The 25,774-nt window shown below is 35.1% G+C and overlaps 1 protein-coding gene across 1 annotated transcript; it reads right to left on the bottom strand.

The window, feature by feature from the left end:
• Window positions 1-2,060: 2,060 nt before the first annotated feature.
• LOC129927302 (uncharacterized) lies at window positions 2,061-23,134 on the bottom strand. Its single transcript, XM_056035754.1, has 10 exons — window positions 22,980-23,134; window positions 19,442-19,550; window positions 14,801-14,893; window positions 10,899-10,960; window positions 7,673-7,722; window positions 6,920-6,984; window positions 3,790-3,843; window positions 3,163-3,204; window positions 3,037-3,059; window positions 2,061-2,273 (listed from the first exon to the last, which is right to left on the bottom strand). Exons 1-10 carry the CDS (start codon window positions 23,132-23,134, stop codon window positions 2,096-2,098), a joined length of 831 nt encoding a protein of 276 aa, XP_055891729.1. The 3' UTR covers window positions 2,061-2,095.
• Window positions 23,135-25,774: the final 2,640 nt, after the last annotated feature.

Here is a 25,774-nt window from a genome sequence, read left to right as displayed (position 1 = left end):
AATAATAAACAATATGTATGATAAGTTAAAATAAAATATGAATTTAATAGAATAATATTTATACAATAATATCGAAAGGAATAATGTGAATGATAATTTTTAACAAATAAATATAAAGATAAAAAGTCATAAATTCATTGTAAGTAATAACTTTAAAAAGCATAAATAAAAGTAAGCACCAATATGTTGCTTGAAAACACTGACTTCAACATCACAGTTTCATATCGTATGCCAAAGATTCGTCTCTGTAATAAGTTCTGTATAAACTGCCAACGGACATCAATCATGATAGCAGCATATTAGAACTGTTATTAACTTCTGACCAACAATACAAAGATGACGACCACAATGTCCAGGGTAATACCAAAAACCCACAGCATTGAATCAACAATGAAATAATTAACTGAAACCTTATAAAAATAACAGACAATTTCTAAAACTAGAAATACGAACAAATCTGTTTAAAGAATATCGTTACAATATAAAATACAACTCACCCTAAACAGAGGTCAAATAGTCCTAACAAGAACAAATCCAAGGCAATATGGTAAGGCTGACCAGTAGTATAAAACCAAGATTCATTCAGGACCTCAAAATGTACATCTTGTCTATCAATTACAATAAGGCGAAAATGCCCCCAAAATAAGAGCTGATGAATTACGTCACTCATGACAATGCCACAAGGAATAAAATGTTGCACAAAATATTAATACCATGAATGACGTCATCGCCTACAGAAGAAAGTGGGCTATTTGATAGTGTACAATTTTTACAAATATACTCCACAACATTACTAACTGTGACTAGCTTCATTTGGGCAGTCTTAACTACATTGAATCACATAAGTGTATGTACATAAGTGTTTATAGTGTATATGGTCTTATCAAGTAGATCTGTAAAGAAACTTGTAGAAGGTAGATATCTCCACAAAAGCTATGGGTAGGTTCTCCTGGCTCCACCAACACAAATGTTATCAGTAGGTTCTATGCTTCTTCTTCGTTCTCATTTTATGTTAAAGCTTTCAGATGACTAGACCAATACATGTGATGAACTGCGCTGTGGTTTCCAAATCAGGGAGCTCTGCGCAGTGGTTTCCAAATCAGGGAGCTCTTCGTGTAGTTTTCTTTCTATTGAGGTGTTTTGGGGCCAGTGTCTAGTACGGGCCACTTGGTTAAGAGAGCAGTTTTGGAGGACATGGTCGGCATTATCTGGTGACACTCCACACGGGCAGATTTCACTGGTTCCAATTTTGAGCTTCCGGGCTCTATGTTTTTATTCTAGACATTTGTATTGTGCTAGCATTTTAAACATTATTTTATTGTGCATTAATGTTTATGTAAGAAACATTTTCCTTATTACTGATTTTATTATGGATAAATATTTGTACAAAGTTAAAAGAATAAGATCGAACTGTAGGCGTACAGTTGAATGATTATATCTAGGCCCATATAGGTCAAATTAACTTATTATTAGTATTAACTTCCTCCCCCGCAAAGAACAATCTACAATCTTCCAACTAAGAACAGGACACACACCACTATTAAATTACCACCTGAACAAAATAAACTCCACACAACTACCCCTTTGCAGACACTGCGCCCACCCCTTTGAAACTGTAAACCATATCCTCTTTGAATGCCCCTCCCTAATCCACCTTAGGCAGACCCTACTTCCACTACAGCCCAACATAACCAACACCCTGTACGGCAGTGCTGAACAACTGAAGAAAACAGCACACTCTGCAAAAGAGCTCACAGCTCAGCAGCAATAAAGCTGGCTAGAAGAAGAAGAAAAGAATAAGTCAAATTCAAAAACTGGAATTCTTAACATTCATAATCATTGGCTGTACAGATAAAAGCAACAAGGGTGAGGTACAATTCAGTATTTAATCACAGTATTAAGTTACAAAATTTCAAATCTAGAATTAACAGAATTCACTGATCTTTATGAATAACAATTGAAGAAAGCCACAATACAAAGTTGACACTGAGAAAAGTCTTCTAAGAAAAAACTGTCATGCTGTGAAAACTCACTCTTTTTCATATTGGCTGAAAGAAAAAAAAAAAAAGAAATAATTTTATTTAGCTTTTTTATTTTAAACATTAGAATACATTGAATACCAAAGCACGATATAGCTGGAGTATATTAAATTAAGATGTGATGCTCTGTTGAGTTTATAAAAGTTTAGGGCTAGTAGCGGATTCTTTGTCCTCACATGAAATGTATCATGTAATGATAATGCAAAGAACAATCCACAAGTTGTAATTTGTACACTGTAATTTAAAGAAATTTAACAAGATTTAAAAAAAAAAAAAAAAGGTTTAAAAAAAAATACTGCAGGTTATAAGATGCTGTCTTTACCAAACAGAATGAGAATTTGTAACCAAAAGTATGTTAAGAACTTACATAATAATTTGTATCATATCAAATCATATACTATCAAATATCTTAGTTTATGAGAACTGATCTGGTTTTCGAAGTTGACTATAACAATGGAATCTCTAATTGCAGGGGGGCGGTTGCCCCACTAGCTACCCCCTAAGGCCACTACTGCTTTAACTGAATGTATTGAAATATAGCCGATAAGAATAATCTTCATTTTCATGAAACATTTTATGAGACATTGCCAAATATTTATAAAGATATTTAAAATTAGTTTTAATTTATTTGCATTTTTATATGTATATATTGTGGACACACCTGATTTCTATATGTGTCCGCAGACCGCATATTCTTACGGGCCGCATGTGGCCTGCAGCCCATAATTTGCTAACCCTGCTATAGACTATAGTCTAGGTCTAATATTTAATTTAAGTCATTGGTTAATATGCATGACTGAATGCAAGACGCGTGGGATGTAATCTTCTTTTTAGAAGTAACGTCTGTATTATAGAAGAAGAAGAAGAGCAATCCCTTTTCTCCATTTCAAGACTTGTCTGTTTCAACCACAAGTGAATATTTTAACAGAAAAAAAAAAACAAGCACTGATCTAGAACAAAAAAGTGCTAAAAAGAAAGTGTTAGGCAAGATACTTACCGCTCCAGTTCACTTTTGAGTCTCTGGGAAAAAAAAAAAGGTTTTTAATCTTCTTTCTCTCTCTGACACCTTTAAGAAAAAAAAAACGTATTGTCTAAAAATTTTCATAGCTTTTTTTATTCTTACCTGGATTTCTTTGTCTTTCTGTCTGGTTATGTAGTTGTATTTCTGAAGAGAAAAACAAATATTTGTTAATCAGATTCATTTTCTTATTCTATTCTTATCACAATTTTACTTACAGACCTTGTATCAAATAAAAAGGTAATTAGATCCTACGCCTTTCAAACTAGTCATGCATGTTAATCAATGACTTTTTGCTAAGTTTTCCTGGATGATTTGAGCAACCCTTTCCATTCTCTAATGACACTAGGGAAGAAGGAGAACTTTCAGGAATTTGTTTAAGCATATGGAATAAGGGGTGGGGTGGTAGTGGCTGAGTGGTTAAGCCCTTGGCTTCTGAAACTGGGATCCTGTTTTGGAATCTTAGGGAAGACTGAGAATTTAAATTTCGGGATTTTTAGGGCGCCCCCGAGTCCACCCAACTCTAATAGGTACCTGACTTTAGTTGGGCAAAGTAAAGATGGTTTGTCATTGTGCTGGCCACATGGCATCCTGCTATTTGACCGTTGGCTATAGAAACAGATGGCCTTAACATCAACTGCGCCATAGATCTCAAGGTCTGAAAGGGAAACTTTACTTTTTTTTTCTGTATGGTCCTTAGATCAACTTTGATTGTAAAAAGATATAACTTACTGATCTAAATTGTGTCAGCTGTTTCACTAGCATGATTTTTTCATGCTCCACATCCTGAAAAGAGAGCAATTTAAAATATAGACAAATTGTCTTGAAAGATATAAGCTACATCCTAATAGCATTTCCCAAGACTAAATTTTAAATCAATTTCTCTAAGACTGATAAATTTGAAGAAATTAAAGAGTTTACCAAAAATTAACCATTTGATATTGAACATTGTATAAACCCACTACCTCCTACCTCCGATTACCTTTATAATCTTAAGCAAAGAAAAGTAGGTCACATTTTTGTGTTTAATATACAAATACAAACTACAGCTAGAAAAATAGAGATTATAACTGAAAATAAGGTATAAAGATTCTTCCTTTTAATGAAAAATAAAATCAGTTTTCTCCAAAATGATTTGTAATTAACCTGGCAGTGGGTATAAAAAATGGCGTCCCCCAAGGAGGAGTCCTATCCCCAACACTGTTCCTAATATTCATAAACGATCTAAATCAAAGCCTACCAAGAAAAGTCAAAAGCAGCATGTATGCAGATGACCTTGCCTTAATTAGCACAGAAGAATATGTAGGAACATCGAAATTTCGATTACAGGATGCTCTCGATATACTCAATAATTGGTCCAAAGACTGGGGCATGTCCATCAACACAAAAAAGACAACATATACCATATTCTCACTGTAAACAAAACAACAAACAATAAAATTAACATTAGATAAGGAAGCTTTAGAAAAAAATGACAGCCCTACATATCTTGGAGTCACCTATGACCCGAGACTAACCTGGAAAAACCAAATAGATAAAACACAGAGTAAAGGCATCCAGAGACTATCCCTCTTGAAAAAATTAGCTGGCACAGATTGGGGAGCTAATCACAACATCCTGAAAAGGACCTATACCAGTTATGTAAGACCTGTACTAGAATATGGTGCCTCAGCATGGGGCTCAGCAGCCCAAACCAACCTAAGAAAAATAGACAAGGTTCAAAATATTGGTTTAAGGATAATGACAGGAGCAATCAAAACAACACCCATAAGAGCTATGGAGGAAACCGATGCCCTGATCTCTCTGGATGAAAGAAGAGAAATAAAAATCCTTTCCCAATTCACTAAATTGGAAACCTTGGAAAGGCACCCACTCAGAACAAAAATCCACAAAACTGGCACAAAAAACCGTCTCAAAAGGACCAATTTCATACAGGAATCTCTAAACCTAAAAAAGAAGCACCAACTTAAAAAAAAAAAATTACTCTGGAATCCTCGATACACTATAACGAATCTCCACCCTGGGACGAAAGCCCTCTTCCTACTATAAGGGACCATATTGAAAACATAAAAAGAAAATCTAATTACAGACCAACAGAGCTCAAGGAAATAGTGAACTGTTTTCTACATACCAATTACCCTAGCAATCAGTGGATAAGAGTTTACACGGATGGCTCATCCCATAAAGCCACCACAAATGGAGGAGCTGGAATACTTATCGAATGGCCAGATGGAGGAAAACTAGAAAAATCCATTGCAACTGGAGAGCTCTCTGACAGTCACAGAGCAGAAAGGGAAGCACTAGCTGCTACCATGCAAGCAAATCATCCAAGTTCCCCTCACAGTCAGATTGTCTTGCTAACCGATGCAAAAACAACCCTCCAAAGCTTGCAAAACTCTGATTCCTCTTATATTAAAAACCTCAGAACAGCACTTACAAAGCTCAACAACAACAGCAAAAAAACTGTTATTCAATGGATACTAGCCCATATACAACTAGAAGGAAATGAGAAGGCTGACACACTCGCCAAGAGTGGGAGAACTAACTCTCAAATAAACTCTGCACTCTATCCAGAAGAAATGAAGAAATTAATTGTAAACAAAATAAATGAGAAATGGACGAGCTCTCATCCAAATCACAAGAAAGATGACGCTTCCTATAAGCTATCCCGACAAGACCAACGTCTAATCTTTCGACTCAGGACCGGACACAACAGAATGCGACGACACATGTACCGGAAGCTCAAAATTGGAACCAGTGAAATCTGCCCATGTGGAGTATCACCAGAGAATGCCGACCGCGTCCTCCAAAACTGCTCTCTTTACCAAGAGGCCTGTATAAGACATTGGCCCCAAATCACCCCAATAGAAAGAAAACTATATGGAGAGCTCCCTGATTTGGAAACCACTGCGCAGTTCATCTCATGTATTGGTCTAGTCATATGAACACTCCAACATAACAATGAGAACGATGAAGAAGAAGAAGAAGAAAAACCTAGCAATGAGACTGAAGAAATATTTAATTTAAAAAGTTTCAGATATTGAAAAGAGGTTTTAGGAACATCTAATAAAAACAGTATAGGACTAAAACGTTCTGGACAGCAGAAGTGGCTAATGGGTTTAAATGTTGTTTTGTTTGTTTATTTATTTAAAAAAAACCTGTTATGTAAGGTCATCTGTTTCTGTGGCCGAAGGTTAACAAAGGTGTCATGTGGCCAGCACAACAAACAACCACCTTTACTTATCCTCAACTAATGCTAGGTACACATTCAACTTGGGTGGACTCAGTGTCCTAGAAATCACAAAAATTAAAATCCATCTTCATCAGGACTTGAACCCATGACCCCTTGGTTCAGAAGTCAAGTCCTTTGCCACTCAGCCACTATGTTATTTGTTCACCTTGGGTCAAAAAGGTGATAGCATGAGAAAAACCTCAAAGAAGAAGAGGAAGTGATAATTACTAAACTCAATTTAAGTCAGTTGTCTTTGGTACTCAGAGCAGTACACATGTATTGAAGTGGCCAGTTGTTACCCACTATGATGGCTAAGTACGTGAGCAAACATGGCTCTCAGTGAGCTACCACTGTATGCTCTAGCGAGTGTACCTTCACGTGGTGGGGATGTGAGAAAGGCTTGCTAACCAGTTCAAAACCCACCACTGTTACCCCTATGGGTGGTGAAGGTCCCCTCATGGGTGCGGGTTAGGGTACTAATTGATTAATTTTTTAAATTGATTCTTGTGTTTTCAGGTAAAAGAAATAATTGTGCGAATTTCAGCTTAAGATTGGGTGTCAGAGAAATATTGTGTACAAACTTTTGGACAGACAGACAGACAGAGTTGATATAAGTTTGTAAATACTTACTATCAACCTTGACTTTATGTTACTAACTTCATTGCTTGTGTTTCTCAAGTTCTCTTCACTCCTAGCTATAACATAGAGATGTAGTTTTATTAGTCTTTTTCTAAGGCAACAAAAATTACAACATTTTAGCTTATTAAGCACTTTGCCTGTATTTCATCAAACAGGAAAAAGTAACAGTTTTTCATCAACGTGTCATTATTCAAGAAGAAACCCAAAGGTGTCCAAATGGTTTTCCAGACTTTGAATTTGTCCTTCATCTCCATATGAAGTCAACTTTTTTTCCAATTCACCCCAGAGATGGGCCAAACTGAAAGAAGCTGGAGCCTGGAGTTTAAAAAAGGACAGTAATACAAGGTGGTCTGCAAGAGAGAAAACTACGTGGGCAGTTTCTTTGCAGCTTGACAAAATCATCAAGCTGTTGAAGAAACTTTCTGAATCAGCAACTGTAGGATGGACACTAGAAGCAGCGCACAGAATGAAATCTCTTCAGCACTACTTCTCTTATTAAGAGACATTTTCACTACTTCAATTGCTGTATCTTTGTATGAATCATCTGACTAGTGATACTTTTCTTCAACACGTTCATGGTCTCCTTTGTTTTCAGTGCTCTTAAACTACCCTTTATACAAACTTTTGGAAATTGAATTATCAGAAATTTATAAGAAGAGAGCTTATAAAAGTTTGATAGACGATATTATATATATAAAAAAAAAGAGATACTTCATGAAACAAAGATTTTACATACACAACAACCTTGAGCTTTTTCTAAGTACTGCTTGTTTTTCTGGTCTTGAACCTTTTTTCTTTTGCAACAAAAAAAAAAAAAAAGAGTTTGTTTAGAAACATAAGAAAAAGATCATGTAAAATACAAACGGAAATAAAGGCCAACAAAACAAAATAAAATAATGAAACTAATTCAAAATAGTAGGACAGGTTCAGTTCAAAATAATCAAAGAACCAGCATCACAGAGGCACAATAGTGTCTCATCTCAAAAACCAAAACAATGGTTTACAATAATATAATAAATGTCATAATCAAATGACAACATCCATGAGACACACTACTGTCTCATATCAAAACAAAAGATGTCTTTTACAAAAAAAAAAACATACATACTATTTACATAAACCAACTAATTACTAACAAATAAATAAAGTCTACTTAGTTCATTAACGAAACACTCTTCCCATAACAGTGGCACACTCCTCTTAAGTAACACAGTCAGAGCACAACAACACAAGTATTAGTTAAACATTATGGATGGAGATTTCATTCAAAATGCACTGGTCAGCTCAAGAGAGAGTGGCTATTGGACTACAGAGAAATATCCAGTGCTGACTAGATCCAAACTAAATAGAGCCCTCACAACTATCTCCACATATTCAAAATTATGGAAAATGGAAATAAACAAAGAAAAGTCAGTTTATTCAATCTTTAGCCACAGCAACAAAACAGCAAAAAGAAACTACATCCTAAAAATAGACTCTCAGCCAATAAATAAAGAAGAAAATCCAACATATCTTAGTGTAAAACTAGACCAAAGACTGTCTCTAAAACACTTTATGGCAGATTTAAAAGAAAAGGCATCACAAAGATTAAACATAATAAAACACCTAGCAGGAACATCCTGGGGAGCTGAAAAGAAAACCTTAAGACAGTTATACACTGGATATGTCAGATCTGTAATGGATAACTGTCTCTCCATACAAGTAGCTGCCAACAAAACCTATCAATCATCATTAGATACAATCCAAAACCAAGCCTTGCGGCTAATTAGTGGAGGTATGAGAACTACTCCCACAGCAGCCTGTGAAATAGACTCCAATATTGAACCTCTTAAGTTAAGGCGCAACAGAGCAGCATTAGAAGCTATTGAGAGATACAGAAGGTTGAAGGACGATCATCCAAATAAATTACTAACACAGAGAAATAGGAAAAACAACCAAAAAAAGCAAAGGACTCTGATCCAACTTACTGACGAACTAGCCCTAAAACACCACCTACTCAATAACAGAGAAAAAATTACCAGGTTTTCAAACATTACACCCGGACTAAACTACAAACAACCAACCATCAAAACACATTTAATAAATAACACCTTAACAAAAGAATCAAATCCACTGGAGCTCAAAGTAGGCACGCTTGAAACAATCGAAAGCTATCAAAAAACAGCTATCCATATTTATACAGACGGATCGGCTTTCAAAGCTACCATCAATGCTGGTCTTGGTGCCTTCCTGGTCTTCCCTAAAAATAAACACTTTGAGATAAGCGCACCCTGTGGTGATTACTGCTCAAACTTCCAAGCCGAAATTGAGGCAATTACCATAGCACTCCAGACAGTGGAAAACAAATTATATGAAGGAGTGCAACCACCATCAGATATTGTTGTCTTTACAGACTCCCAATCTACTCTGCAAGCACTTAACAGCAGCACCTCAAACATCCCAAGAGAGTTGACAACACTCATTGTGATAATCCACCAGATGATATCAAAATTAAATATCAATATTACACTACAGTGGATCCCTGGACACATTGGCATCATGGGAAATGAAAAGGCAGATAAGCTATCAAAGGCAGGTTCATCTATGGAACAACCAAATAGACCAGTTAACTACCTCACCCTAAGGTCAATGTTAGTCAACAATCACAAAGAGGAGTGGCTCAACCAATGGGCATCAGGAAACACAGGCAGAGCCATGTACAGAGAAATGACTACGCCTAACAAACTGGACAGTATTAACTTCCTCCCCCGCAAAGAACAATCTACAATCTTCCAACTAAGAACAGGACACACACCACTATTAAATTACCACCTGAACAAAATAAACTCCACACAACTACCCCTTTGCAGACATTGCGCCCACCCCTTTGAAACCGTAAACCATATCCTCTTTGAATGCCCCTCCCTAATCCACCTTAGGCAGACCCTACTTCCACTACAGCCCAACATAACCAACACCCTGTACGGCAGTGCTGAACAACTGAAGAAAACAGCACACTTTTTTTCCTTGGCACAGTCTGCAAAAGAGCTGACAGCTCAGCAGCAATAAAGCTGGCTAGAAGAAGAAGAAACAGTTAACCGAGAATTAAATAGTATATTAAAGGGAGCTAACTCTTACTGAAAATAAAGTAGCTACCCTTATTGTCCCTCTTGTCACAACACACAAGAACAGATCAGTTCACAACACACAACAAGAATATAAATACACAATAAACACTATTAAAAAAATTTAAATAAACATTTAGAAATTACACTGTGACAACACTATAGAGAAAATAAAAAAAAAAAACATTTTACCTCTGGCTGGGCAGTCTGGGATTCTATCAGGTTAGTATCTCTGCCCCTTGCCTCTTTTACTTTTTTCTGAGCTAATCATGTTTTAAAAAAACAAAAACAAATAATTACTAACAGAAAATTCAGCGATGGCTACAAATAACTAAAGACCAGTATAATAGTGTCTCTCTACATATGCATACATATTTATATATATGACTGCTTGTCTTGACCATTACTTGTTTGTTTTTTTCAAAAATATTTCAAGATAAGTATAAATGAATAATTCAATAAATGATGGCTTACACGAATGGCTGCTTGGTTGTTCATGGTCTATCGGCTGCCATCCCACGTCTTCCTGCAGGAAAATTGAACCTTCCAAGAAGTTAGATACTGATTTAAGATTCAAGATTAAAAAAAAATAAAAAATATTTCTTTCTAATTGTTTAGCTTTATTTATATTCTTTCTGAATTCAGTAAGCTTAAATTGCTTTTTTTCCTTTTGTTGTTTGAGAGTGTGAGTAAATATAAACAAAAAGATACACCATACAAGTAATGCTAGAGCAGACAATGTACAGAACATAGGGTAATAAAAAGACTGGAATATAACAGTCAGCTCTGCTTCATGTAATTTCACAAAGTTGAGAAACAAAATAATATATTTGATAAAATACTTGTAATTTTAAATCAACACTCACAGATCTATTTCAGTGCTGTCAGAGTCGCTCAAATGTTCACATTGTTTGTTTTGCTCTTTAACCTGTGCAAAAAACAACATATGTATGTGCTAAGTTGAAGTAGAAGCAGAAAGCATTATCAGAGTCAGAATTGGAATATGTTTTTTTTTGTTAAATGTTTTACATCAGAGTTGAAGATAGTTTACTTAGTCCAGACCTCCTGCAGAATGATGGGGTATTATATGGAGTGTTCATTTTGCAGCTCAATGTATTTCTAAAATACCAACAGGCGCCATAATAATTTTTAAAAATAAATTTCAAAGAGAGTTTGTGTTTTCACATAAGCTCAGAGGAAGCCCTCCACTAGATCCACCTAGGCAGGTAAAAAAGAAATATCAATAGGTATAAACTCTCAACAAACACAATCCTATCTCCTTCTATACAAAGTAGATGTGTGCAGGAGAAAGTATTTTGTTTAGCTGACTGCTGAGGTATTATTATTGTTATTACATTCTTAATATTTATAATGGGGCTGAGTGGTTGAGAACTTGGTTTCCAAATCTGGGATCCTGGGTTCAAATCTGGGATTTTTATGGCGCCCCTGAGTCCAACCAACTCTAATGGGTACCTGACATTAGTTGGGGAAAGTAAAAGCAGTTGGTCATTTTGCTGGCCAAATAACCATCCATCCATCCCAGTGGCGCTACAGCCTGCTCATTAACCATTGGTTTAAGAAGTAGATGACCTAAGATCATCTGCCCCATAGATCACAAGGTCTGAGAGGTAAACGTTACTTTTTTGTTTTGGTAACTTTTTAATATTAATAACAGGGTTTGGTAGTCAAGCTCTTGGCTTCTGAACTAAGGGTATCTAGATTACCTGACCTGTTTTTTTCAGTGAACTGATTGTTATGAAGATAAAGTTCAGTATGAGCCTAACCTAATGATTGTACTTTTCTGAATTACATTCTTATTGTTTAAAACTTATAGAATAAAATAATGTTTTTGTATGTTGAAAAGAATGCACACAAGACTAAGACTAAGACTGCTTTATTGATCCTTACGGAAACTTGTTGTGATTACAAGGACTCTTTCTCATATAAAGACAACACAACAGAAAAATACACATAATTACAACAGACACAACAAAAAGAGTTCATTCAGCGACTACACACATGTATCTTGGTGCATTTCATGTTCCCTGATCAATGAGTGGCAGTGATAGAGTCTGACCGAGTGAAGTACGAACGAGTTTTTGTACCGCTCTGTTCTTGTTTTGATTGACAGCAGTTGCCCACTTCGCGACGACCTGACGTAGTTCTGATGGGTTAGGGTGGCCGTTGTCTTCCAAGATTTTTTCGATTTTTCTTAGGCACTTTTGTTCAAAAAGTTCCTTTAAATGTGGTAATGTTGTGAGTGTAATTTTTGATGCTTTTTTAATGATGTTTTCTAGACGTCGCACCTTGCCAACAACTTATTCCGTATGTTAGCTGATTTTGTATAGTCGCGCCGTAAAAAGTCTCAAGGATCTTCTTGTTTAGTTTAAAGCTATTGAGTAAGTATAGAAAAAATAGCCGCTGGGCTGTTTTCTTTGTCAGAGTTCCAAGGTGGTCTTCCCATGAAAGCTTGTTGTTGATGATAATGCCTAGATATTTATATGCCTTTACTTGCTCTATAGATGTAGTGTTTATTTGCAGTTCACGTATAGTTTGTTTTTTCTTTCTAAAATCTATTATAAGTTCTTTAATTTTTGTGACATTCAGTTCTAGAAAGTTGTAGGTGCACCAGTTTGTAAACTCTTCTATTGAGCTTCGATACTGAGTTTCGTCTCCTGAAATAAGACCGACTATGGCAGTATCATCAGCAAATTTAATGAGTTTAACTGAGTCATAGATGCTTCTTATGTCATTAGTGTAAAGAATGTATAGTACAGGAGAAAGTACACAACCTTGTGGAGCACCCGCACATAGTACTCGAGTTGACGATTTGGTGTTGTTGACTTTAACATACTGGGAGCGTTGGGTTAAAAAGTTTAGAACCCATGCTTGTAAGTAAGGGCTTACATTTAAGTTACTCAGTTTGTTTATCATTAGATGTGGCTGTATGGTATTGAAAGCCGAGGAGAAATCTATGAAGAGGACTCGTGCATGTTTAGGGTATATCGAGATGCTTATAAAGCTGGTCCAAAAGCAATAGAATGGCATCCTCAGTTCCTCCAGCTGCTTTGAATGCAAATTGATCAGGATTAAGGCTGTTATTGACTTTTGCTACAAGTTGTTTAAGCATATATTTTTCAAAACATTTCATAACAATAGGTGTTAGGCCCAGTACCTAGTGAATTTGTATGATGAATGCATGTATATATTGTTAAATACATCTATTCAAGTAGAACCTGACCCCTAATTGTGGTGTTTTTTCCCCGCTAAATTATAGAATATGAAGGCCCCTTGAGATGCTGGGCTTCTGGCCTTGTAATGGCAGGGGTAACTGAGCATTGATCACACAATACAGATAATTAAATGATCATCTATTGTTGATGGTTGACCTTCTAACCAAGAAGCTGATGAATGGCCAAACTCTCATTCCTGACTTCTGGAAAAAGTCCTTTCCTTGGATACAATTGAAATGGCCACTGGCTAAGCTTACTGATTATAGAAGCTGGTAATAAATAACACTAAAAGATGCCTTGATTAAAAACATGAATAAATATAGGTGCTTACAACTAGAATAAGCATTCTTAAAAAAAAAAATATTTTTGGTAAACTTTACTAACCCATATAACAGAAAACACATTAATGTGTTATATATATTTAGAGAGAGAGAGAGATGTGATAGGCCCTATATATATAGATAGACAGATAGATATAACTTCATTTTGATATGTAAAAAATGTGAGATGATTACAATGAACATAAATGTCAATTCTGGTTTTTAGATCTTCAAACTCTTTCCTGCAGGGTTCACTGTCGCCGCCTCTGTCTTCACTTTCCAATAACAAACCAACAGGAATGTCTTCCACTCACTAGAACACCCTTACCACAGTTTTCCTAGGCAACTTCCTGACTAGACAACCCACACAAAGAACCTTGCTGAACCATTACTCTAGGGGGATCAAGCCAAGTTTTCGTCTAAAATATTATATTCTTCCTTTTCCACTTAGATGGAATTCCAGTTGCTCCAGTTCATATACAGTGATCTAATAGTGCACTATTGCGCCTTGTGCATGCAGAATGACAACAATACATAATTTTGAAAACAAAATGGTGCGCTTGCTTTCAGAACAGAAAATGTAGCCTTTGCAAGCTGCAAAATATCATGAAATGGGATTTTCAATAGCTTTTCAAATTTTAAGACCTACATATGATAGACAGACAGACCACATTAAACTAATAGTATCCTTAAAACAAGGCTTTTTGATGCAGTAGTCATTTTGGCGCTAAGTATTGTCGACAGATATTTTATTACCTAATCCATGTGCTGCGCTATACTTGAAATAGTTGTTACTATGTGTTTATTTATCCTTTAAATTGAAGAGGCTGTCCCTACACAATAAAATCTGAAAGCAGTTCTTTGGCACAAAGACTTGAACAATAACAACTGAGAATACAGACAAGCTCCAGATATTTACCAATGAATGATGTTTATAATGATCTAGAAAGGTAGGATAAGAAAGTAAAATTCTTTTAAAAAATTTAAAAAAAAACGAACATGCTGATGGGTAACGTTAAAAGTGTCCAAAATAAGTTTCTGGCGTTGGTGCTTCTATCAAAATAAAAATTAAAGCACTCACTTTAAAAAATAGATTAATAAAAATCTACATATAAAAATACATTCTACCAGTCAATATGAATATCATTTGACGCACTTCTCATTATTGCTTTTATTACAAGAGATATTAAGGTGTCAAGTGTCAATAAACTATACCTTTGTTGGCTCATTGTTTTCTTGATTTTTCTTGTCACAGCTGGATTTTCTGGTTGGTATCTGTGTGATCAATAATACGATTGCTTTCTTCCACTAGTTGGAAGCTCCTCAAGAGCAGCAAGTTCCTGGCATTGAAACATAAAACTGATCAATGCAATACCAATTTTATAGAATGACATCAGTTCAATTTATATATTATAAGATAAGATAATTTTATTGATCCAATCAAATAGAAATTCAGTTTGACTACAATTGACAACATCAGCGTAACTACTGTACAATAACAGTATAGATGAAGAATTCGAACAACATTCACACACGAAACACATACACATTCCCAACCAGCACTTTATGAATTTGAACTTCTATGTACTTCTCGATGACGACAGCTGATCTTGTAACACTCTGACCGAAAGTGGGATAAAGGAGTTTTTAAATCTTTCTGTTTTAGTTCTAATGGAAAGGAGACGACCACTTCTTTCAGATTTTATGTAACAGTGGTTTAATGGGTGCAGGTTGTCCTTAAGAAGCGAGAGTGTTTTGGAAAGGCATCTTTCATGAAAAAGCTCTTCAAGAGATGGTAGCTGTATTTGAGTGATGTGCGATGCTTTTTTAATTAGTCTATTTAGTCTAAGTCTTTGTGCCAGTAAAGTATTACCATACCAGCAGGTGATGGCAAAGTTAATTAGACTGCTGATAGTTGCTGTATAAAAAAGTGAAATAATGGTTTTGTCGATGTTAAATTTTCTTATCTTTCTAAGGTAGAAGAGTCACTGGTGAATTTTTGTGTAGAGGTTTTGACAGTGTTCACTCCATTTCAGTTTGTTGTTGATAGTTGTTCCTAGATATTTATATTCTTGTACTTGTTCTATGGTTTGATTGTTCATCTGAATTTCTGCAATATGGCCTTAATTTTTCCTAAAGTCAAAAATCATTTCTTTAGTTTTCTGAACATTTAAAATTAGAAAGTTGTCTATACACCATTGGTAAAAGGTGTCAATTGTTGAATTGTACAGATTTTCATCACCTGAAATAAGGCCAATGATTGCTTTGTCGTCAGCAAATTTTATGATGGGAGTGTCAGCTGATAGGCTATGAATGTCATTTGTGTATATGGTATACAATATTGGTAACAGGATGCACCCCTGCAGCGCTCCAGTGCTAAGCTCTCTTGTGCCTTACACATGCCATTCACATTTACATATTGTGGGCGTTTGATAAGAAAGTTTAGAATCCAAGCTTGTATGTTTTTGCTAACGTTCAATTTAGATAGTTTTTGTTTCATGCGATGTGGTTGGATGGTGTTGAATGTAGATGAAAAATCTAAGAATAATACTCTGGCATAGTGTCTCTGAGTATCAAGATGATGGTATAGACCAGTGATGCTCAAACTATGGCCCGCAGGCCAGATCCGGGGGACATGGTTTGGACCGGCCCGCCAAAACATCTACACAAAATGTAGGGAAAAAAGGTAGAAAAATGAATTTTTTTCTGTTAGGACTCTTAGCTTTTTCTTCGATGAACTTCATTCTATTTTCTTGTACTATTCATGTTGATTTGTTTTCTATAAGAACACTAGTTGTTTTTTTCGGCGACAAGAATTGACAGTTGTTTTAGAGTCTTGGACAATACCGCGGCTGTATAGAGCTAGCCGTGTTCTTGACATCTCAAGTGTGTAACACTGCACATCTTTTCTGCATCATTTTGGTTCATGTACTTTTGACAGCAACATGATTGGTGCCGTATCGTATAACATTTGCACGTTAATGAAATGGGAGAGCTGAAGAAACGAAAATTGGATGTTGAAACTTTCAGGTAAAGTTGACAGGTCTTTTTTTTGTTGGTGGAACATAATAAGCCAACATGTTTGATCTGTAAAATGTGTTTTAAGGAACATAGCATAAACAGCATTCTAAAACAAACCATTACAAAAATATGGTGGCATTGTTGGTTTGAGTCACCAAGAAAAGATCGCAAAGTTACGTCTAGAGTTGAGTGATTGACGAAAATATTTACCAAGAAGTCAAGAAATGAGTATACTGTTATGGAGGCTACAGAGTTGCTCACATTAACAAGAGAAATGAAGCATAAAAAGGTGCTTGCTAGCAGTGATGGAATAAATCGGCCTGAAAAAAAAATGAAGCTGTCAGCCTTTCTGGCATGACAATAGCAAAATGAGTCGAGTAGACGGTGTTGGTGAAAATCTCTTCAAAACTAAATGACAGAGCAGCAGATTTTGAAATAATTACTATTGCTGCTGAAGAGTGACACCAACCGAAAAAAGTCCAGCTCCTCTACCACCGAAGCAAAAGCCACCTTAACCTGCGCTATCTGTGGACGGGAGTGTCTCTCCAAAATAGGGCTCCACAGCCACATGAGGAAGTGTGCTCTGAGATGAACCATAGTCGTCCTACGACTGAAGGAGGCCAATGATACTATTGCCGCTGAGGAGTGACACCAACTGGAACTGATTGACTTACAAATCCAGATTTCCAGCTTGAGAAATTTCTAACAATAAGGACAATAGATTTCTACGCCGTGTTGTCTACATAAGCTTTGCACATTTCCGAACAAAAATTGATGGTATGATCACAATGTTTACAAGTACTTATTTTAGTAGAAAACTTTTTCAGGTATAAGACAACTGAAACCCTTGTTACGTAACTTAATTATGGTGTAAGTAGGCCCATTGGAGCCACAAATTTGTAATATAACTATTTAAAATGGTTTATTTCATTTTTTGGTATCTTTTTGTTAATGTGGCCCGCGACACAAGTGTTAGAAATTAAAATGGCCTGCAGGCCGTATAAGGTTGTGCATCACTGGTATAGACAATTCAGCATGAATAGTATTGCATCTTCTATACTTCTTGACGGTTTGAAAGCGAACTGGTGCGGTCAAGACCTGTTTCGACTTCTTTCAGTAGATGTTTTAAAATCATTTTCTCTTGGCACTTCATTGGAATTGATGTAAGTGCTACTGGACGTAGGTCAATGTTGGAAACAATGATCTTCTTTTTAGGTACTGGAATTATTTCAGCTGTCTTCCAAATGGAAGACATTTTGTGCATTTGCCAGGACTTGTTGAATATAGCACATAAGATATAAGCCAGTTATTACGCACATAGCTTTACAAGTTTGCCACTTACTTTGTCGGGTCCCGAGGCTTTGGCGGTGTTTACTTGTTTAAATATCTTTAGTCACTTATTGAACAGTTCTTGAGACTGGTTTTTTATTACTGTTTTCAAATGATGCCAATAAATCATGGTGGTCTTTCTCAAGCAGTCAAATCGGCAGTAGAAATCATTTAATTCATTGACAAATTTGTTATTGTCAGCGACGCACATTGGTTTGCGCTTGGGTACGTAGCCAGTAATTTGTTTCAAGCCACTCCAACAAGCTTTAGAGTTATTTTTCTTGAAAGAGCTTTCAATTTTTTCCTTGAATATCTCTTTTGTATAGAATCGCTTCCTTTATTTCTTTGGTCATCCAGGGTCAATTATTACGGAATGTTTTAATTTTCTTCTTTGGTACAATCTTGTTTTCACAAAACTGGATATACGAATTAACGGTTGTGGTAAGTTCATCTATGTCAGGGCAGTTGTTTACAAACATGTCCCAATCTGTTTGCTCCAGACAACTTTGTAGCTGTAAAACAGCGTCGTCAGACCATGACTGGATGGACTGTACTACAGGTTTTGTTGTTTTTTAAAACTGGTTTGTACTTGGGTGTAAGATGGATCATTGTGTGGTCCAACCCTCCGAGAAATAACTATCGAGATGTGTAGGCCATTTTTATGTTGCTATAACACATGTCCAAGGTTTTATCGAGCCTTGTAGGACAATTAACATATTGACATGTTGTTTTTTTATAACAATAAGCTATAATGTCATTAGTCATAGATTTGACAAAGACAAAGAAATAAATGTTATTTCTAGTTTACTAAATTCTTACATCTTTGAGGTTATTTTTTCTCTTCTTGAAGACTTTTAATCTTAGAACTCAACTCTCTCTGTGTAATGATTATCAAGTATTTTTTGAAGCCTGAAAGTAAAGAAAGGTTAACATTCCTAGTAAATCACTAGAGTTATAAAAATCTAGATCTGTCATCAACCTTTTTTTTTTCACCCTTTTATATAATAAACACACTTCTATCATGCAAACATTTTGGGAATTATGTAACAAGGATTCAACTGCCTTGTTTTCATTGATCCTTTACATAATGTTAAATAAAATACTTTACAATCAATATAGTAATATAGTATTGTCTCTGAACGATTATGTTGGAGTGTGGTTTTATATGTGGTTACACATACCAGTGATGGGAACAGACTTTACAAAAATTTTAGGAAATTTTGGTCCAACACCCCCCCCCCCCCTCCCCTCCCTTTTGTGAACTGGCCTGTCCCGGCGACTTAAAATAAGATGTTGAAGGAATTTTAAACATTTTCCTAGCATGTAACTAATGTTCTTATATATAGGTTATATAAGTTGCTGCAGACTTCGGCGACAATGAAAACAGGTTTCCATCTACAGATGACAATCCCTCAAGGCCAATCTAGAATCAGTCCTCTTCAAAGTGAATTTGTTTCTACCTAAGTTCATCAAAAAATAATGAGAACACTCACTGAGCTTCAATACTTTCTCCTGGAGTAGATTCTTAACTTTGTCATCAAGCTCTTTGTTTCTCTTCTGGTCCTGTTTCAATTCATGCTCTTTTTCTTTCAATTTACTTTGGAGAGACTTCACCCTGAGATCAAAAAAAAAAAAAAACTAAATAGAAACTTCTGATGCCTATGCAATAATCTTTTAGTTGACATTTCTGGCAAAGCCTATTACAGTGAAGTATAGGGTTTGGACATACTGGTTTCATTTTAAACATTGTCAATCAAAAAATTAATTAGAAACTGAAATAAAGTGTTGAGTTGAATCATTTAGAAAACTGAAATGAAACTATTCATGAATGTAGACTAAAAATTTTTTTCTTTTCTTTTTAAAGTTAAAAACAGCTTCTGAGATCAACACAGATACACAAATAAGACAATTGTCCTCAAGCATAAAAAAGACTATTAATGTTAAGGCATGATTGTCATAAGATCATCTTCATGGTAATTAAGATGTCATGTCACTAGCTTATTTTTTTGCCACGCAAAAGTCGAGAGAATTTCAACCACTCAGACATAAAGTCACATTTGCTGAGTTACTTTGAAATGCCTTCTTTCGGTCACATCTCACGAAACAGTATACATTTTTAAAAGGTCCTTCTTAAAAGATGATGGATGCCTTTTATTTAAAATATTTTAATTTATTGAAGCAATGGTAAGAATGACTTTTTTTTTGTGTGTGTTAATATTCAAACATGGAGTGATAACTATAATGACATTGAATTTTGCTTCTAAAAATTAATTGACTGCCCCACCCACCTTTATCAGGACCTTTAAGCCCCTCCCTCCTTCCCCAGTATGAGAAACACTGGATTTTAATCATAGAAATGTGGTGGTTGTACTTTTATATTCTCTCTACTGATTGTCCAAATCTTGTTAAAATATTTAACAAAAATCTCATTTTTCTATTGTTGCAGTTTCTTCTAAGACATTTTCATAGGCATATTAAAAAGATCATGAGTTGGTCTCACTCTTGACTAAGGTGTATATGTTTATAGTAGGCCAATGCTAATCTTTTTCTAGTATCTTCAACATTATTCTACTATAGTTGACAACAGCTGACAATGATTACATCATCTGATAAGCTTTTTTTAAAAAAATAATAATTTAATTTCACTTTTTTATGTATTTCAAGCTAAGTCTATCTGAATAAGTCAATAAATGATAGCCTAAATTTTTTTTTTTTGGATACATAGTGACTTTACCATTATAAAAAATATTTGCTAAAATGTTTTGCTTGATATATTATGATGTTCCTTTTACTGTTTCAGAATGAAAGTAAATATTTTAAAAAATTTGTTCTTGTTTTTTGCTAATCCTAGGATATTATTTTTTACATAAACAATGTCTAAGAGTGTCATCAATTGATATTAGTAGGAAATTGCAACTCTTAAGTTTAGTAAGTTATCTTATTTAGACATCCTATTATAATTTATGTCCAAAATGCACATTTTAAATCTTAAGGTAGACAATATTCAGAACAAAAAGAGGGTAATAAAAAGGCTCTTGAATGAAGACATTGTTCTATTCATATAGAATTGAGAGCCCTGTTTTATTTGTCTCACTTTTTAAGTAAAAAAACATATTCATATATTTAATAAAAACATGGTAAAAAAATTAAATAAATATATTTTTAATAAATGAAAAACTGTCATGGAATCCACATATTGATGAAACTACAAAAAAATCAAACAAAGCATTAGGATTTATTAAAAGAAATTTCTATAAATCAAATAAGAACATAAAACTAAAATGTTATTTAACCTTGGTTAGGCCAATAATAGAATATGCATCCTCTGTTTGGGACCCCTCAACTTAAGAAAACATTAAGAAACTAGAACAGACACAAAATAGAGCAGTGCGATTCATAACAAACGAATATTCACATTTGACTAGAGTAACACCTTTAGTAAAATCACTAAATTTAGAAAGCCTTCAGGACAGAAGGCTCAAAAGTAAAGTAGCAATAATACATAAAACACTGAACCATAATCTTCAAATACAAAAACAAAATTTAATAAAATACTCTGAAAGACACAAAGATAAAGGCACATTCCTCGTCCCATATGCTAGGACAAATTTGTACAAATACTCCTTCTTCCCTAGTGCTATTAGAGCATGGAATGGGTTGCCTGAGCTAGCCAGGAAAACCAGTGACTTGGCAGAATTTAAGTCATTGGTTAATATGCATGACTAAATGCATGACGCGTAGGACGTAATCATCTTCTTTTTTGAAGTAACGTCTGTATTATATAAGATAAGATAAGAAGACTCACAGATTGTTAGCTGACTCTTCCTCTTCCTCATGTATTCTCTTACTGTTTTCTTTAGTTATTTTTAGCTCCTTTAGTTGCACCTGTCAAAACAAACAGCAACTTCTATTCTCTAATAAACTTAAGAAAAAAAGTATACTTTAGACTTAACTTTCTCTCCTAATTAAGAATAACATCGTTGATTCAAGTGAAAGAATACAATGAGCCCTGCATTCTAAAGTTCAAGCATCAGAGAAGGTGTTTCAAAATGGTGACAAAGTTTTTTACAAGTGTGAAGGCAAAGAAAGATGGTTGGGACCTGGTCTTTCAAGATGGAAAAGTTTTTTGTGAGACATGGCGGTGTATTTGTCCGAGTGGCACTAAACGGACTTTATAAAGCGAGCATGGATGTGGAAGAGAGTACAGAATATAATGAGAAGAACACAGAAACGATTCAAGACGTCGTCAAGAGTGGTGTAAGTGAAATATTTGATGGAGATCTTGAAATTATTAGGGATGAAAGTAACACAAGGACAGACATTCATTCTGTAGATTGTTTGAAGCCAAATGAACAAACAGAATACAGAATGGAAGCCTTTTAGAAAAAAAAAAGTTTTGTGAATACAATGAATAGTTGAAAATCTGGGCAGAGACCAGTAACATTCTGTACAATCATAGCTCAAGTAGGAAGAAAACAATTTTTATTTGTCATCGTACAGGAAATAATGTTAAGTGCCTTAATTCCAAGAATAAGTTAACTAGTCAAGTGGGCTAAAAGTGGAGTGTGTGAGTGAACGACTAGGTAAATAGGTCATTCTTTTAGATGACCTTGAAGAGATGTTTAGGTAAACATGCATGAGTAGTCAGGAATAGGTAGAAGACTAAGAATTATGTAGCAAGAAAGGCCAGGCAACACGAAGCTTCCTAGATGAGTCATTGTTCAGTGGTCATTATTCGACTAGTAGTTTATGTACTTCAGTTATTTGACAATATTGTAAGATAGCCAGCTATTTCATAAAAGTGATTCATGTTAATTTTTTTATTGTTGGATAGCTTATTTGATTGAATCAAGTTTGAAGAAATTAAACTCAAGAAAGATACATTCTAATCTAAATTTCTTCAGTGTGATTGAATAGAGACAATACTACTCTGCAAAAGAGCTCATGACAGTGAGGACAAATACAATATATGCTTGAATCTTACATCAAATTTTTCTATTGCAAATTCCAATAGATGAATATGGTTTGTGTTGTTATCAACTACTTCTTCAAATAAATTGTCAGCTCTTTAGTGGGTGCACTGCACTTGATAGGTCTCTTACAGCTGGCGGTATCTTTGGTGGGTTGACAGTCTCTTCTTTTGTCCTCTTCGTCTGTTATCAAGTCACCATTTTTGTCCTTTACTGGCCTCTCTGACATGGCAAATTTTCCAGATATGTTTTTGATGACTGGTTACAGTTCTTTGGTACTGTTCTGAAGAGCTGCTTCTTTTGCTAGTGCTTCAATGTAGTTTTGCCTGTCTGTTCTGATGCTATGCTTGATACTCCTTATCTATTTCAGCATATTCTTTTTTGTGCTTTTCCTTTTGCTGCTCTTGTTTTACTGTTGTTCATGCCTGCTTTCTTCTCTCTTCTTTCCTTGATCTTCTGAAGAGTTTCTGCTGAACTCCACTCCTTGTGGGTGTATGACTTGAGACCCAGTACTTCTTGGCATGTGAAGGTTACTGTTTTTTTTTTCAGTTTCTGCCATGTCTGTTCTACTGTCTCCTCTTCTAGGAGCTGGAACTTGTTTGATAAGGTGATCTTCAACACTTCCTGTTTTGTGCAGTCTTTCAGTGCAATGGTATTGTAATGTTGAAACTTGTTTGATAAGGTGATCTTCAACTCTTCCTGTTTTGTGCAGTCTTTCAGTGCAATGGTATTGTAATGTTGAAATTGGCTGGGCTCACTTGTTCAAGTCTTCTTCAGCTAGCACATTGACCTACAGCTTTTTGCCTTCATTCTGAACCTGGTGAGTCAGGTACAGTGGCTACTAAGCTTGCCATATTTCCAACAAGCTGGGACAGAGCTGCGTGGCTATTTTACATTGGTCATGGCCATGAAACCACAACCAAAAAAAAAACAGTTCTTCTTGACCACCCCAGGGCAACCACAATGAGGTGGGGGCTGGAATCACACTAACCAGAAGTGTGTATAAATTCCATAATAATATACTAAATATCTCTAACATTCTAAAAAAGTATATAAAGTATATATTAAACACAGAATACAGCTAGAAACTAATCTAGATTACTACTACTAGACTAAATTAGATAGTCTCCATGATAGAATATAGAGACTCTGACCAAGTTAAGATCTAAATTCAGAGTAGTTCTTATAGTATTGGATCTTCTTATAGTTTTAGATCTTACCTAAATTCTAAAAATCTTTATCAATTTTTATATCATCTACTCTGTCACTATGTAAAGTCTAAATCTAGAGTAATCTAGATTTTCCAGATCTAGACATCTAGCGTAATCGTGACGCTAGTCTAGATGACTAGATCTAAATTAATGATAGAATGATTAGATCCTAAAATTTACTAGATTTAGTAATTAGTATAAAATTTAGATTAAATTATAATCTAATATTTGTTGATCTAGAACAGTGATGGCAAATGGGGTTGTTCCAAATTTCTTCTGAGTCACTTGGTTATGTTTACATCACATGGTTGTGTTTACATCTCATGCTCTGCTTACTTTTGTTAACTTACAGTGGGAAGCTGAAGTGTTTTAGAACAATAATTGGTGGTTTTAATTAATTAATTAGAGCCAAACTATAATTTGTTTATAATAGGAGAACTTAGATGTTTATCTTTTTTATAGTTTCAACTTAAAACAGATAGTTAAACATTTGACAGATGGTTCGGAAGCGTTGGCCTATATAATAGATTCTATAGTCTGCAGTACTGAGATCTAGATTTCTTGACTTACACATTTACAGTTATCTGCTCAGAGCATCTGGGTAATCAACCCTAGAAAAAAAAAGTAACACTTTCATCTACACCCCTCCCTCTCTGCCCTAAAATAAACAGGCTAGAACACTAAATGTTGGACAGTAGACCATAAATGTGTGTTGTATTGGTCTATTGGTCAGATAGGTCTAGTGATTCTAGTCTAGTCGATTATTTGCTTTAAATGATGAAAAGACTGCCAGGTGTTTTTCCTTGTGTATAATAGGGTTGAGTTGTCTAGCAAACAAATAACACATCTGATAGTCAAGGATAAATCTAGATATACTTTTATACAGTTCATATGTGTTTTATCCAGGACTAGATTTGGGAAGTAGAGCAAAAGGTTAATAGAAGACTTTTTTGCAGCTCTTGAGTCAGGTCGGCTTTAGTTTCTGAAGTAGTAGATATTTAGATAATACAACATTCAACAGTTCCCTTCATTACGTATTAAACTTCTTGTTTGACATTGTTCCTCAGCGTTAACTGCCTTAATATTTTTGGCCTTACACCCTGTGTGTTATTTCCTTATTATAGTGTTACCTCTGATTAGACTTATCTATACAAGACAAAGAGAAGAGGTGCCTAGAAATTAAGATGCAGTCCTTAATATAAGAATTACATTCTATAATTTAGCACATCATATGTGTTAGCTACCTTGAGTATTAAATGAGGGTAAAGCTCTTCGCTCACATGAAAATCAATAGAAAAATCAAGAAAAAGAATTGAATGAAGGCCTACAAGCGAAAGGTCATAGAAAAACCTTAGTAAGTGAATGTGTTTTGAGTGGCTGGTAGTGCAGTGTGTGTGCCTGTGTAAGAAATGACCAGTTGATCTTCAATGTAAATGGTTGAGTGAACAGCAAAGAAAGTGTGTAAGTCAGGACTGTGTGTAAAAGTGGGTCAGACTCATAACAAGATGCTGGAGTAAAGGAGACGAATGGAAGACTAAAAAAATTCAATGTGTTCATTGAGACTCTTGTTGTTATAGTCTATTACAAAGCCTTTCACCTTTCACAAAGTAAAAGACCCTCTTCTTGAATTCATAGCAATGTAATAGATAGCTTATAGG

Source organism: Biomphalaria glabrata, chromosome 7, assembly GCF_947242115.1.
Source record: "Biomphalaria glabrata chromosome 7, xgBioGlab47.1, whole genome shotgun sequence".
Taxonomy (NCBI): domain Eukaryota; kingdom Metazoa; phylum Mollusca; class Gastropoda; family Planorbidae; genus Biomphalaria; species Biomphalaria glabrata.
Note: the sequence above shows the minus strand (reverse complement) of the source record. Positions and strands in the feature narration are given on the sequence as shown.

What these genes read in the sequence shown, in the direction of transcription:
- LOC129927302 (XM_056035754.1), bottom strand. Translation starts at nt 23,134, where the DNA reads ATGTCAGAGAGGCCAGTAAAGGACAAAAATGGTGACTTGATAACAGAC. An exon ending in CTGACAATTTATTTGAAGAA is followed by an intron (nt 19,551 to 22,979) that starts GTAGTTGATAAC and finishes TTTTGATCTCAG; the next exon opens with GGTGAAGTCTCTCCAAAGTA. An exon ending in CTCAAAAGTGAACTGGAGCG is followed by an intron (nt 2,274 to 3,036) that starts GTAAGTATCTTG and finishes TTTAAATTACAG; the next exon opens with TGTACAAATTACAACTTGTG.